Raw genomic sequence first — 14127 nt, 5'->3', positions numbered from 1 at the left:
CAGTTTGGGAGGCCGAGGTGGGTGGATCACGAGGTCAGGAGTTCGAGATCAGCCTGGCCAGCATGGTGAAACTCCGTCTCTACTAAAAACACACACACACAAAATTAGCTGGGCATGGTGGCACGTGCCTGTAGTCCCAGCTACTCAGGAGGCTGAGGCAGGAGAATCGCTTGAATCTGGGAGGCGGAGGTTGCAGTGAGCTGAGATCGTGCCACTGCACTCCAGCCTGGGCGACAGAGCGAGACGCCGTCTCAAAAAAAAAAAAAAAAAAAAAAATATATATATATATATATATATACACACACACACACACACATATATATATACACACACACACGTATGTGTTATTGGATGAAAAGGCAGATTACAGAATGGAATATATAATGTTACCCTATTGTTTTAAAAATGCATAGAAAAATGGCACAGAGGGAAACAAATCAGAGAATTAACAGTGGTTATCTGGGTGGTAAATTTCTATTTACTTCTAATTATCTCACTTTCAAGTTTCTTCAATGAACATCTTTGCTTTTGTATGAAAAAAGAAAAATACCCCAAATGTCTTGGTTGGGTTAAGTTACCCATTTTGGTTGGGTTAAGTTACCCATTTCTCTCCCAATCTGCTTCCTACCACCCCTACCTCCCCGCTGGGGTAATCACACTGTCTCTTCACACAGACATTCAGACAGACACACACACACACCCCTCTGAACCTCTCCTCAGATGCTTATCTGTGGTCTCTGAAAACCTCCATCAGCCCCCAGCTGCCAACACCTGCCATATTCAAAGCCCACTTACCTTTGAAGATGAGGAGCGCCGTCCTGGGAAGCTCATCAAACCAGTGCTCTCTGTTTTTCTTGGCCTGGTAGACAACAGGACCAAGAGGGAGGGTGTCAGGGCCAGGGACCAGAGCCCTGCCCTGGAGCCAGGATGCTGGCTTCCTTTCCTGTTCACCCTGCTAAACTGGGGAACAATGTTAACCTTCAGGGATCTACATGACAACACAGCCAGCCAGTGTATACCGAGCGTTTACAGTGTGCCATGCAGAGGCGTTATTTTAGTATAGTCCTGAAATGAGCTTTGTCAGTAGGGATTATCCTTACGCCACTTCCCAGTTAAGACAAGCCTCAGAAAGGCTCAGTAACCTGCCTGATGTCACACAATAACTAATGGGGTCTAAGTGAGATTCGGTGCTGCTAACGATGACACTGTATCACAAATGTAAGGGCAGATTTGGGGGCTGGGGGCCACCTGTGATCCTTGAAGTGTACCATGCCAAGCTGGGGGCTGAGCTGCTCTAGCAGGGAGAGAGCTGGATCTCGGGGTGCCCCTGCTCCTCACTGCCCCACTTGGGGGCCTGTCTGTCTACTCCTTCTATGGTCTCAGAGGAGAACTCACCTTCCACTTCAAAGCAGCAACTTCGTAGATATCGTAAAAGTCCTTTAGGCTGCCAAAAGCAAAACAAAAAGGGACAAAATATCAGAACATAGTTCCACTGAGCTTTGCTTCTCTTACTTGCCTGCCTATGGACACCTTTATGGGGTGACGGTGGGAGGAAGAGAGGGGACACCGTGTGAGTCCCAGCACAGCAGTGGCGGGGGATCCTTTACCTGCAAGCGTTTGGATCTCCTCTGACCTTGTGGTACTACAAATACGTAATCCACTTAGTCTCCACCGACTGCACTAACTACGGACAGTGTCAGTGCCCTGGAGAGGCAGCTGCTGGAGCACTAGGATTCTTAGGAGGACAGAAACTTTGCTTTTTAGCAGGGGCCTTAATGCAACACCTGGGACTGCAAGTTCAGCTCAAACAAAATAGGGCTTGTTCTCAGCTCCACAGCAGGCTGCTGTGGGCAGGGATTGGTCATCAACAGCCTGGCAGACCAATCCTGCCCCTGGAGATCTTGGGTCAGTTCTCTGCGGCCAAGCTAGGTGTGTGCAGGGAATGGGGAAAGTATATTCACCCCTCTCTGTACACCTGGCTCATGGGACTATCCCACCCCAGTGGGGGGTTTGAGGGCCAGCAGCTGGGCCAGTCCACTTCATGAGCTCCTTTTTTCTCAAGTCAGTTTGAATTGGATTTGTGTTGGACTTTTGTCACTTGCAAAAGGCATCCTGATGAATCCAGTCTGTAAGTCTATATGGATAAACATCTCTGTGGAGGAAGTCTCTGACAAGCCTATAGGCCTGCCCACCTCCAGGGCCTTCACACGCCCCGGTTCACTCTAGACGTGAACGCCTTGTCTGGTCATGCTGCCCCTACTAGGCATCGGCTCTTACCTGAGCAGGGGTGTGTTGTTCTGATTCAGGGCCTTGAAGGTAAGATAGCGCTCCCTGGCACTCATCCGGGGCTTGTAGAAGCGCATGAGGCCTTCAAACTGCCTGTAGGAGATGCCAGCGGGCCTCTGGGGGAGAGGGAAGAGCAGTGTGGAACCCAGACTACTCCCCTTCCCTTGGGGCACCCACTCCAGATCCACTCCAGCTCTGCTCATTCTTCCAAGGGCAGGGTTCCTGGTTTCTAAAGTGGCTGGCCTGGCCATGCTTAGGGGCTGCTCTGGGCAAGGGAGGGAGGACAGGGACCAAGCCCCTCCCTGGCCCATAGTTCCTACCCTCTGGCTGACGAGCAGGCGGTAGGCATGCTGAATAGCGGTTCGCTTGTGCAGTAGCAAAGACTTGAACTTGCGTTTCTCAATGTCATTGAAGGTGTCGAACACCACAGCCAGAAGCTGTGGGAGAGAAGCACAGAGCCCTAGCTCAGGACCTTGAGTGGTTGGGGCAGGGAGTGCAGGGGGGTATGAGTTCATCATCTAGGCAAGGCTCTTACCCAGTCACCCCAGAGAGGCCCTGGGGAGACCCTCTCGCCTGCACCTCATGGGGTAGGAAGTCAGTCTCCCAAGTCTCAACAGAGGAAGGCCCTTTGTCCCGCTTGTAAATTTCCCTCTTCAGATACATGAAGGCATTGTTACTCCATCTTTCCCAGGTTCCCCTCCACTTTCCCACACTCCTTTCCCCAGTTCCAGCTACAGCTTGTCCCAGGCTGGGCAGGGGCAAGCCAGGGGAGGAGATAGTAGCAAGAGGGGCGCATCTGGATTCCAAGCCCAGTCCGACTCCAGCCAGTGGCAGGCGGAGGCTGCCTGCCCACTGCCCTCCTGACCTCCGATCCAGAAGGACCCTTCCTCCTCCTGCCCCCTTGTTACTTCTCCTTGTGAGTCACTGCTTCACGTGTGGCCCAGGAAAAAGGGGAATGAGAGGCTCTGCATGCAAGGAAATAACGTTCTAGAGTTGGCTAATACCAAAGTTAGCTTATCAGAGGGGGATGGAAGGCGGGGGAAGAACTTGAAAGAATCCTTTTTAGAAACACTTTTTCTGTCTTTAAAAATGTTTTAAGGGAAACTCTCTGGTCCTTTCCCTCAAACTGGTCCCCCATTTTTTCCCTGCGGATCAAAGGTTAGCATTCTTTTTCTGTAAAGGGTTTGACAGCAACTGTTTTAGGCTCTGAAGGCCAAATGATCTCTGCTGCGACTACTAACCTGTTGTCGTATCATGAGATCAGCCACAGACTATACATAAACAAATGGGCATGACTGTGTCCCAATAAAACTTTATTTACAAACACAGGCCATGGGCCAAATTTGGCCAGCAGGTCGTACTTTGTTGACTGTTGCCCTAAATTTTCGCAGCTCTAAATATACTATGAATTAAATCAAATACAAAGAAGTACTCAACATATTTCTTCTTGGTTTTGAGGAATTAAAACAAGAAAATATTTTCTCAGGCCGGGCACGGTGGCTGACGCCTGTAATCCCAGCACTTTGGGAGGCCAAGGCGGGTGGATCACAAGGTCAGGAGATTGAGACCATCCTGGCTAACATGGTGAAACCCCATCTCTACTAAAACTACTAAAAAAATTAGCCGGGCGTGGTGGCGGGTGCCTATAGTCCCAGCTACTCGGGAGGCTAAGGCAGAAGAATGGTGTGAACCCAGGAGGCGGAGGTTGCAGTGAGCCGAGATCACACCACTGCACTACAGCCTGGGCAACAGAGCGAGTCTCTGTCTCAAAAAAAAAAAAAAAAAAAGAAATATTTTCTCCTTTTTTAAGACTTAAATTTTGGCCAGGCACTATGGCTCACACTTGTAATCCCAGCACTTTGGGAGGCTGAGTCGGGTGGATCACCTGAGGTCAGGAGTTCAAGACCAGCCTGACCAACATGGCAAAATCCTGTCTCTACCAAAAATACAAAAATTAGTCGGGTGTGGTGGCATGTGCATGTGCCTGTAGTCCCAGCTACTTGGGAGGCTGAGGCAGGAGAATCGCTTGAACCTGGGAGGTGGAGGTTGCAGTGAGCTGAGACTGCACCACTGCACTCCAGCCTGGGTGACAGAGTGAGACTCCATCTCAAAAGAGAAAAAAGGACTTAAAATTTTTTAGATTTCACAAGTCTACCTGGAGAAGATGATTTTCATTTCTATACTGGGCCTGACTGTGGTGACTGGTGTGCGAATGCTCTGCGGAAGCATAAAAATAAACATAAGACTCGATCGGAAGCCTCTCCCCATTAGCCCTGCCATGGATGTGTGGTCTGGGCACTGGCCTAACAGCCTGGTGTCGGATGTGATCTGTGATGGCTGTGACATTCCTGGAGGCTGTCTGCACCTCCACAAACACCCTCCAAGTTCTTTGAGCACAGAGGCTTTACGTTCTCCTTCACAGAACATGTTCTATGCTGGATTTTCTGATGGTTCCTGAGAAGTGAGGTAGAAATACACAAGACATTTCTGGCACGTGAGTGCAACTGAACAGAGTGGTTAGGAACAGGGCTCTGGAATGAGCCTGGCCTGGCCACTCCAAGCTACGCAGCTGTGGGCAAATCACACTGTCACTCTGACCCTCAGTCTCTTCATCTGCACATCGAGAACCATACTCACTACCTCCACGGTTGTGTTTATTTATTAAATTATTTCATCCTCATATGTAAAGCACTTTGCATAGTGCCATGTGCCTAAGGCTTACTAAATGCCAGCTTTTATGGTTATTATAATATAGTTGGCCTTCTTTATCTGTGGGTTTGCCATCCATGGATTCAACCAACTACAAATCAAAAATATTCCAAAAACAAAAGGATGGTTGCATCTGTACTGAACATGTACAGCCTTCTTTTTCTTGTCATTATCCCTAAACAATATAGTATAACAATTTTTTTTTTTTTTTGGATACAGATTCTCGCTCTGTTGCCCAGGCTGGAGTGCAATGGCATGATCTCAGCTCACAGCAACCTCCACCTCCTGGGTTCAAGCAATTCTTCTGCCTCAGCCTCCTCAGTAGATGGGATTACAGGTGCCCACCACCATACCCACGAATTTTTTTAAGTAGAGACAGGGTTTCACCATGTTGTCCAGGCTGGTCTCGAACTCCTGACTTCAAATGATCCACCCACCTCGGCCTCCCAAAATGCTGGGATTACAGGTGTGAGCCACCGTGCCCTGCCCAGTATAACAACTATTTACATAGCTTTTACATTGTATTAGGTGTTATAGGTAATGTAGGATAATTTAAAATATACGAGAGGATGAATGTGCAGAGGTTATCTGCAAATACTCTGCCATTTTATATAAGGGACTTGAACATCTGTGGATCTTTGTACCTACAGGGGGTCCTGCAAACAACCCTTGTGGACACCAAGGGTCAACTGCTTATTTCTGATGTAAGAATGAAAAGGTCCTAGGGTCGCCTGGGCTTAATATCCAGCACTATCAGCATCAGCAGCACCGCCCTGGTGAGGACGCCACCCCCAGCAACTGGCTGAACTCCTGAAGTCCTGACGGGGCATTCCCTGCAACACTGTACCTCACTATGAATCTGGGACTTCCTGCCCCAACGCTCTGCCCTGAGAGGCGGAAGACAGTCCCCACTTCTCCACTCCCATGGTGCCTAGCACTGCGTGGGTAGCAGCAGGCTGCTTCAGCATAGCCTGAGGCACAGTCACTCACCAGGTTCATGATGAAATACAGCTCGATGGAGAGGTACACGATGAAGAAGACGCAGGACCAGGGGTTCCGGGAGTAGGAGGGCATCATCACATCTGGGAAACTGTATTTGCAGAGGGTGACCCGGCATGCTGTATCTGCCTGTCTCCATCCTCTCAGAGCACATGCCTTGCAGAGGACAGCTCCTTGTCTCCCTTCCCAGCCTCCAACCCCGGTTCCCCTACTCTCATCCCTGGGCTCCGTGCTCAGTGGGCCAACCCTGTCTCCCAACAGCACCACAGCACCTGCCTGTGCTGGGATGTGGAATATACTTTGCAGAAAAGAGAAAGAGACCCCAGGGCGGCAGCAGAGGACCAAAGGCAAGGCAGAGTCTGCACTTACTTGGCTGTGGTCAGAAGGACAAACAGACTGACGATGCTGTTCTCCAGGGTGCTGAAGTACTGCAAGGGAAGAGAAGGCAAAGAAGTCGGGACCAGCCAAGAGCACACAGCCATCAGGAACAGGCTATGATGGGCCACCTGGCATGCCCTGCCATGCCCGCTCTTGCATCTCTCTAGGAATCCCTGAGGGAGGCAGAGGAAAGAGCAAACATACAGTCCAGAGGCCTCCCCTTTCCTGCACCTGATGCTTCTGGCAGAAGCAGACTATTGACTTGGGGGGACTTTTTTCTAGGGAGTCACATGTCTGGGCCATTCGCCTGGCTCTCCCCCACTGCTCCTCTGCCAAAATATTCCAATGGTCCAAACCTGATCCTGGCGGCACTACTTTCAAGGACAGAAAAGGGGATCCCCAGCTCTCAAGGAAGGAAGTGGTCAAGTCTGAGTGATGGGAACTCCCAGGTGCGGTGCACACACAAGCTATGATGAGAAACCAGGCAGGCCCCCCTTCCCCATATGGCCACAGGGTCACGCCGGCGACCCTGTCTGAGGGAAAAGCCCTCCATAAAAGAAGAGACGGACAAATGTGCCAATTACTTACGGGGTCTGAAGGGTTAGGGGAGAACAAGTAGAAACCTAGAAGCGGGTGGAAACACAGATAAACAAAAGGATTAGAGCAGAGGTCCCAAAACCTGGTGTCAAAAGGACTGGACAAATACATGCAAATGAATGCAGCAGGACAGGAAGAGCAGCAGGGACTGCTGGGGACCACAGCACCCCGAGAACACATGCTCTGTTGGAAGGGAGCAGGGCTGCTGGCACCAGACGCTTGCCGCCCTACAGCAATGTGCCGGACACTATCGGCTCTGTTCTTTCAAAAGGCTGGAAGTCTGTATTTTTGTATAAAATCTAATTTTAAAATGCTGGCTCCAAGTTTTCAGACCAAACAAAACCCATCTGTAGGCTGGATCTGGAATCCAGGCTGCTGTTTTGCAAGCTTAGGTTCTGAGAACATGACAGCTGAGTAAAATTCCAAAGGGATCCGCTGCTCCCCTGCAGCCAGGGTCCCAGGGTGGGAATGCCATTCACTTCCTCCCTCCAGAAATGGACAACTCCCTGAGTTCCTGAAATCCTGAGTGGGAAAAGGGAGGAACTCTGCACTCAGGGGAAATCAGCCCCTACCCCCGGAGAAGCACAAACAAAATTCTACCAAGAGTGGGGTGGTGGGTAGGAGGAAGTGAGAGCCATGACTCAGGACAAGGCAGTCACGAGGGCTGGGAGGGGCTGGCCCTGGCTCTAGCCTCAGAGTCAGGGCTCTGGAGTTCCACTGTCTTCGCCATCTGTGGAGTCCTGGTGAAAGGACCTCGGCTTTCCCAGCTGAGTGCCACGGCTTCTGATGTCTACGCCCTGTGACTCTGTGTGGCTGTCACAGTCAGCCCCACCTGAAAAACTAAGCACTCCTGAGTGAGCAGCCTGTGACCATGCTGTACCCAGTGAAACTGAAGCTTGCTGTCTCTCAGGGCCCAGGCAAGAGCCTTTGAGAAACTCTCAAGCGTGGGCACCGGGAAACACACAGGAGTGTTCACCACGCTGGGATTTGTGATAAGAAAAACATCCGACAAAAGAGCAGATAAACAAGCTTTGGCATACTTGCTCCGCTCCAGTGAAAATGAATAAACGGCATCTACATGTATCAGGAATAATTTTCAAAAACACAGGGCTGAGCAAAAGGGCAATGTGTAGAAGCGGACACCCATATTATATAACCATTTAGAGACTTTTTTAAGTATGCAAAGCATTATCATTTCTTTGTCACTTGGGGAAATGTAAATGTGAAGTAAAATATAAAGGCGTGCATGGGAATGATAAGCGTAGGACAGGGGGTACCTTTGGGAAAAGCGGGAATCACGATCACTAAAGGTCACAAACTTGCCTTCCATTTTATTTCTAAGGCTTCATTTCCTAAGCTGGATGGTAGGTCCATGGGTGTTCCTGTTATTATTATTTATTTATTTTTGAGACAGGGTCTTGCTCTATTGCCCAGGCTGGAATGCAGTGGCGCTGTCACAGCTCACTGCAACCTCTGTCTCCTCATGCTCAGGTGATCCTCCTGCCTCACCTCTTGAGTAGCAGGGACCACAGGTGCACGCCACATGCCACCATACCCAGCTAATTCCTGTATATTGGTTTTTTTTTTTTTTTTTTGGAGAGATGGGGTCTCCCTATCTTGCCCAGGCTGGTCTCGATCTCCTGGACTCAAGCGATCTGCCTGCCTCAGCCTCCCAGAATGCTGCGACAATCAGCGTGGGACACCATGCCTGGCGTATTTTTAAAATCTTTCTGAATTTCTAAAACTACCTGCTCTGGTCTGAATGTTTGTGTCCCCTGCCCCTAATCCCTACGCTGAAATCCTAATCCCCAAGTTGAGGGTGTTAGGAGGTGGGGGCTGTGGGAGGTGAAGAGGTCATGAGTGTGAAGTCCTCCCGAATGGGATTAGTGCCCATATAAAAGAGGCCCCAGAGGCCGGGCACGGTGGCCCATGCCTATAATCACAGCACTTTGGGAGGCCGAGGCGGGTGGATCACAAGGTCAGGAGTTGGAGACCAGCCTGGCCAATATGGTGAAACCCCATCTCTACTAAAACTACAAAAATTAGCTGGGCGTGGTGGCAGGTGCCTGTAGTCCCAGCTACTCAGGAGGGTGAGGCAGGAGAATCACTTGAACCTGGAAGGCAGAGGTTGTGGTGAGCCGAGATCATGCCACTGCACTCCAGCCTGGGTGACAGGGTGAGACTCCATCTCAAAACAAACAAACAAACAAACAAACAAAAAAAAACAGGCCTCAGAGAGCTGCCTCCCACCTTCCACCATGTGAGGACACAGCCAGAAGGCACCACCTATGGATCAGGAAATAGGCCCTCACCAGACACCCACGGCTGGCCCTTGATCTTGGACTTCCAGATCTCACAGCCTCCAGAACGGGGAGAAATAAACTTCTGTTGTTTATAAGCCACCCAGTCTATGGCATTTTGTTACAGCAGTCCAAAAGGACTAAGGCACTGTCAAAATAATTTTTCTTTTCTTTTTTTTTGAGACAAAGTCTCACTCACTCTGTTGTTGCCCAGGCTGGAAAGCAGTGGCACGATCTCAGCTCACTGCAACTTTGGCCTCCCGGGTTCAAGCAATTCTCCTGCTTCAGCCTCCGAAGCAGCTGGGATTACAGGTGTGTGCCACCACGCCCAGCTAATTTTGTATTTTTAGTAGAGATTGGATTTCACCATGTTGACCAGGCTGGCCTCAAACTCCTGACCTAGGTTACTCACCCACCTTGGCCTCCCAAAATGCTAGGATTACAGGCGTGAGCCACTGAGCCAGGCCCAAAATAATTTTTCATCCACCGTGAACTTGCTTTTCCAGCGCACCTGGGCCTGAGAAGCGGGAACTCACCGAGGATGGCAAAGATGATCATGAAGAACAGCAGCAGCAGGAGGATGTCCATGAAGGGCGGCAGGGACTGGAAGATCTGCCGCAGGTTGCTGGGGAGAGATGGGCCAGCTCAGGGGAGGCACCAGCTGGGGCGGGCTGTCTGGGACTCCTCCTTGTTGAGATGGGGGCCTAGTGCTTCTGACTCGAAATACTAAACCCTGCCGCACTCTGGTATGACATCATGCTTCATTTTTTCCTAAAGTGGCTTGAGACCCCCACTCAGTGGATGGCAGGGAAGAACTAGGGCAGGCGTAGTACACAGCCACCTCCACCTGGTGAGGGCCCAAGGAGGTGAGTGCCATGCAAGCAGGGAACAGAGCAGCAGAAGGCCAAGGGCATGACCTTGGGTGCAAAGGTCAGTTTCCATGAGCAGGATGTGGAAGGCATGAAGACATTTCAAGGCCACTTAGTCCTGGGACACTGGACCTGTTTCAAGGACACCGAGTCCTGTTTCTAGCTTTGCAGATGGGCACAGAGAATGAATTGCAAACCCATTCTCAGCAACAGTAGCCCAGCCAAGGAATTTTCCAGATTGAGTCTCCCAAAATAAATCTCAGTCGAGGCTTGGTCTGGTTTGAGTTTGGTCCTACAGCCTCAATGGAGGTGGCAGGAGAGTCTGCTTGTGTCACATGGATGCTGCTGAGCTGCCTGCATTTGGGTAGATAACACGCATAGAGCGAGGAAGCAGCTCTGGAAGGCTGCGGATAAGATGGGAAAAAGCCCTGGACCCAGAGGCAGCAAACCTACACTGCGGCAGGAATACCACCTTCTCCTGTGTGTGGGTGGAATGGCAGAGGGAGAGTGAGTCTGTGTGTACTCCACCAGCGTGCAGGGTCGACCTCATCACTAACTGACTCACAAGCTCCTGCCCCACTGGCCCAGAGGTCAGGCCATGCCAGGATAGTGACTGTCTGCCCAGCTCCCCACCCGGGCCTTACCGCCGGACGCCACCGCAATACCGACAGTCCACCAGGAAAATGCAGCGCAGTGCTCGGGTCACCCGCACATGGGACATCTGCCGTACCAACACCACGATGGCCTCGACAAACTGCACCACCAGCACCGAGGTCTGCGGGTGGCAGGCATGGAGCACCGTCAGCCCCTGCAGCCCAGCCGTCATCCTGCATACCTGGAATGGGGGGCTGGAGAGGCAGTGCCCACTCTGGCCTCGGGAGGCCTTCTCCTCTCTCCAGCCCTCTCTCACATTTCCTGCCAACATCAGGCAGCCCCAGAAGAAAAAAACTCCAGCTGCTGGCACAGGTGTGTGGCACCAGAAGAATGGAAGGGCTGTGTGACTGCTGGTATCCACTGAGGAGGCAAAACTGCCACTCTGCCAGGACCCCTCAATCAGCCCTCCCCACTCACATCAGGGATCCCAGGGCCTGCAGCTCCTCTTCAGCTCTGCTTACTTGGCTACACTCTCCTAGAGTAGCGCACACGCTCCACACACTGCAAAATGCCACCCTGACGTGCTCCTACTCACGCCACTCTCTGCAGCACAGAGAGAAGATGCGCAACACTAGGGACAGGTGAGCTGGGCGCAGTGGGCAGAGCTGGGTGTGAGCCCCATGTCTCCAGATGAATGTAAAACATGGAGAGCAGCACATCTCTCTCCAAGGTGACTGCGCCAGTGCCTGGCAGGTACTAAACACCCCATCACATTAGCTACTGCTGGCATCACCACAACATCCAGGGCACCCACAAGGCTGAGGGCATGGTCAGGACAGGGACCCTAGGGTTACACCTCTGAGCATGGACTGGGCCCATGGTGGATTCTGAATTGTACCAAAGAGACAGGTTTGAAGGTGACACGGGAGAAAAGGCTGCAAGGGGAGGGAGAGATGGGCGGACACATCACCTTGACCATGGTCCGCTTGTGCCGGATGAAGGTGTGGAGGCCCAGCCAGCGTAACTTCATGCAGAGTTCAAACACTACCACCATCAGGGCGAACAGCTCCAGGGTGGCGTGGACCTGAGACCAGAGGGTGTGGAGATGTGTCATGGCCAGCCCAGCCCATGGCCACTCCTCTTTGCCCAACCCTCCCAGGACCTGGGAGTGCCCCAGGACATCCTCCCAACACACATCAGAGTTACAAAAACCTGGCCCTGCATGCCTAAAGACAGAGCCTTGGTCACGGAGCTTTCCCCAGAACAACTAAACATAAACTCGATATCCATGAAACTGACATGCTGGTCCAAATGATGAAAAATCAGGAAGGAGCCTGAAGTTTAAAAGTAAGAAAAAGAAATTAGCTGGGCGTGGTGGCACACACCTGTAATCCCAGCTACTCAGGAGGCTGAGGCAGGAAAATTGCTTGAGCCCAGGAGGCAGATGTTGCAGTGAGCCGAGATGGTGCCACTGCACACCAGCCTGGGCAACAGAGGGAGACTCAGTCTCAAAAAAAAAAAAAGTAAGAAAAACAAGATAAGATAAAATTTAATATCTAGCTTGTTCTAAGAGGGATTTCATGTAATTTACAAAAGATCTATAAAAGACACTAAGAAAGCATCAATTAGGAACTTAAGAAATAAAATCCGATTGTCAAAGAAACAAGGACTGTCAAGCAGAGAGCAGCCCCTAAAACTCTCATCCTCATTTTGGACAAAAGGACAAGACATGGAAAACTCTTAGATGGAAAACCTTCCCAGCAGGGAAGTCAAGTGCTTCTGGGAAACAGACATGGGAGATCTCCTCCTCCTGGGGGTGGGGAGGTCCAGGGCCTGTGGACATTCCAGTGGGCAGGAATTGACAGAGTGAAGGGACGGGAAGAAGGACTCCAGCACAGGGGATGGCGTGGGGGAGATGTGCAGAGGAAGAAACACAGACTGGCTGGAGCTGTGAGTTCCAGGCATGAAGAAGGAGAAACAGGAAGGGAAACTGAGTCATGGAGGGCCTCGGAGGCCAGGCTGGATGAGCACTTCCTAACTCAACAGGCACAGGCTCCCTTCCCTGCTTCCATGCCTACCACAGACTCCTTGAGAAGGGGACAAGCACAGCTCCACACTGCTCTGGCCCCCAATGAATGATGGCTGGGCCTGGGTGTGGGGACATCTGCGGGGCTGGAGCTGCCCAGGAAACATCCCCTGCCTCCCATGGTAACCACACCAAACTGCCTTCTCCTTTGAGGCTGGAGACAGAGTAGTGGGACTGTCCACTGGGTGCCCTCCCCACCCAGAGCCAAGGTGTGGGCACTGGTCCTGAGCAGGGCCTGGGACACTTCCCCTCTCTGGAATTTACTGGTGGGCAGAATCCCAGAGAGACTGGGTGAAGGCCATTCACTCCAGCAGGGACACCCAGGCATTTCCGCTCCCAAGGCCTCTATGACCGCCTCGTATCTCTGTTTTAAGTCCGTTTGCAGTGTTTGCCCTCCCAGAATGTTCCTTTTTGGAGTTCTGTCGCTTGCCCTGAAAGCCGTGGCTCCCAGCCCCCCGTGTGAGGAGCATGTGCGCTCACATAGATGCCGAGCCGGAGTGCAGGGACGGCAGGGGCCTCGCACAGGGAGAGCAGCAGCAGCAGCAGGGCCGTGGCCAGCTCCATCAGGTAGAAGAGGTGATTGTGTGCAAAGAGGTAGGCCGCCAGCGCCTTGGCATCCTTGGGGTGGGTGAAGAACTTGTCGTTGTTCTCGCCTTCCTGAAAAGATGAGAGTAGTGTGGGCATGTGAGCCTGGAGACCCATCCAACGCCGAAGAGGAGCCGCGGGCAGGGGAGGAAAGGAAGGCCCCGGGCAGGCGAGGAGAGATTCAGGCCAGAGACAGAAGACGCTGGAAAATCAAAATGATCTTCGTGAAACTCACGGTGGTCAGGTCTCACTCCTGCCTGCTGATGGGCTCAAGAGACTTGCTGCTTCTTAAAAACCACTCGGAGGAACCAAAGACTAAAAGGATCCAGAGACAGCCAGGTGTGGTGACATCCCAGCTACTCCGGACACCAAGGCGGGAAGATCCCTTGAGCCAGGACTTCAAGTCTAGCCTGGGCAACACAGCAAGACGCCATCCCTTAAAAAAGAGGGGAGGGGCTGGGTGTGGTGGCTCATGCCTGTAATCCCAGCACTTTGGGAGGCCGAGGCAGGAGGATCGCTTGAGCCCATAAGTTTGAGACCAGCCTGGGCAACACGGTGAGACCCCTGGTGCCAGCCACTTGGGAAGCTGAGGTTGGAGAATCACTTGAGCCCGGGAGGTCAAAGCTGCAGTGAGCCAAGATCGTGCCACTGCACTCCAGCCTGGACCACAGAGCAAGACCTGGTCTCAAAAAAAAAAAAAAAAGAAAGAAAAAGAAAAAAGGTC

At 51.7% G+C, this 14127-nt stretch overlaps 1 protein-coding gene across 2 annotated transcripts in view; it reads right to left on the bottom strand.

Moving 5' to 3' along the window:
• The window catches only part of TPCN1 (two pore segment channel 1), a 77019-nt gene that overhangs the window by 19069 nt on the left and 43823 nt on the right, over positions 1-14127 (bottom strand). For both annotated transcript variants that reach the window (XR_008492915.2, XM_054443769.2), the window contains exons 5-15: positions 13299-13475; positions 11703-11816; positions 10783-10913; positions 9806-9894; positions 6961-6995; positions 6364-6422; positions 5986-6085; positions 2607-2723; positions 2278-2402; positions 1396-1444; positions 796-859 (exon numbers count right to left, since the gene is read on the bottom strand). Coding sequence is in view for 1 of the 2 variants with exons in the window: in XM_054443769.2 (XP_054299744.1) it covers positions 796-859; positions 1396-1444; positions 2278-2402; positions 2607-2723; positions 5986-6085; positions 6364-6422; positions 6961-6995; positions 9806-9894; positions 10783-10913; positions 11703-11816; positions 13299-13475 (1060 nt within the window). In the remaining variant the exon portion in view is untranslated. The remainder of the gene's footprint in view (positions 1-795; positions 860-1395; positions 1445-2277; positions 2403-2606; positions 2724-5985; positions 6086-6363; positions 6423-6960; positions 6996-9805; positions 9895-10782; positions 10914-11702; positions 11817-13298; positions 13476-14127) is intronic.

This window comes from Pongo pygmaeus, chromosome 10 (assembly GCF_028885625.2).
Source record: "Pongo pygmaeus isolate AG05252 chromosome 10, NHGRI_mPonPyg2-v2.0_pri, whole genome shotgun sequence".
In the NCBI taxonomy this organism is placed as follows: domain Eukaryota; kingdom Metazoa; phylum Chordata; class Mammalia; order Primates; family Hominidae; genus Pongo; species Pongo pygmaeus.
The sequence above is the reverse complement of the archived record's forward strand: the minus strand, read 5'-3'. Positions and strand labels throughout refer to the sequence as shown.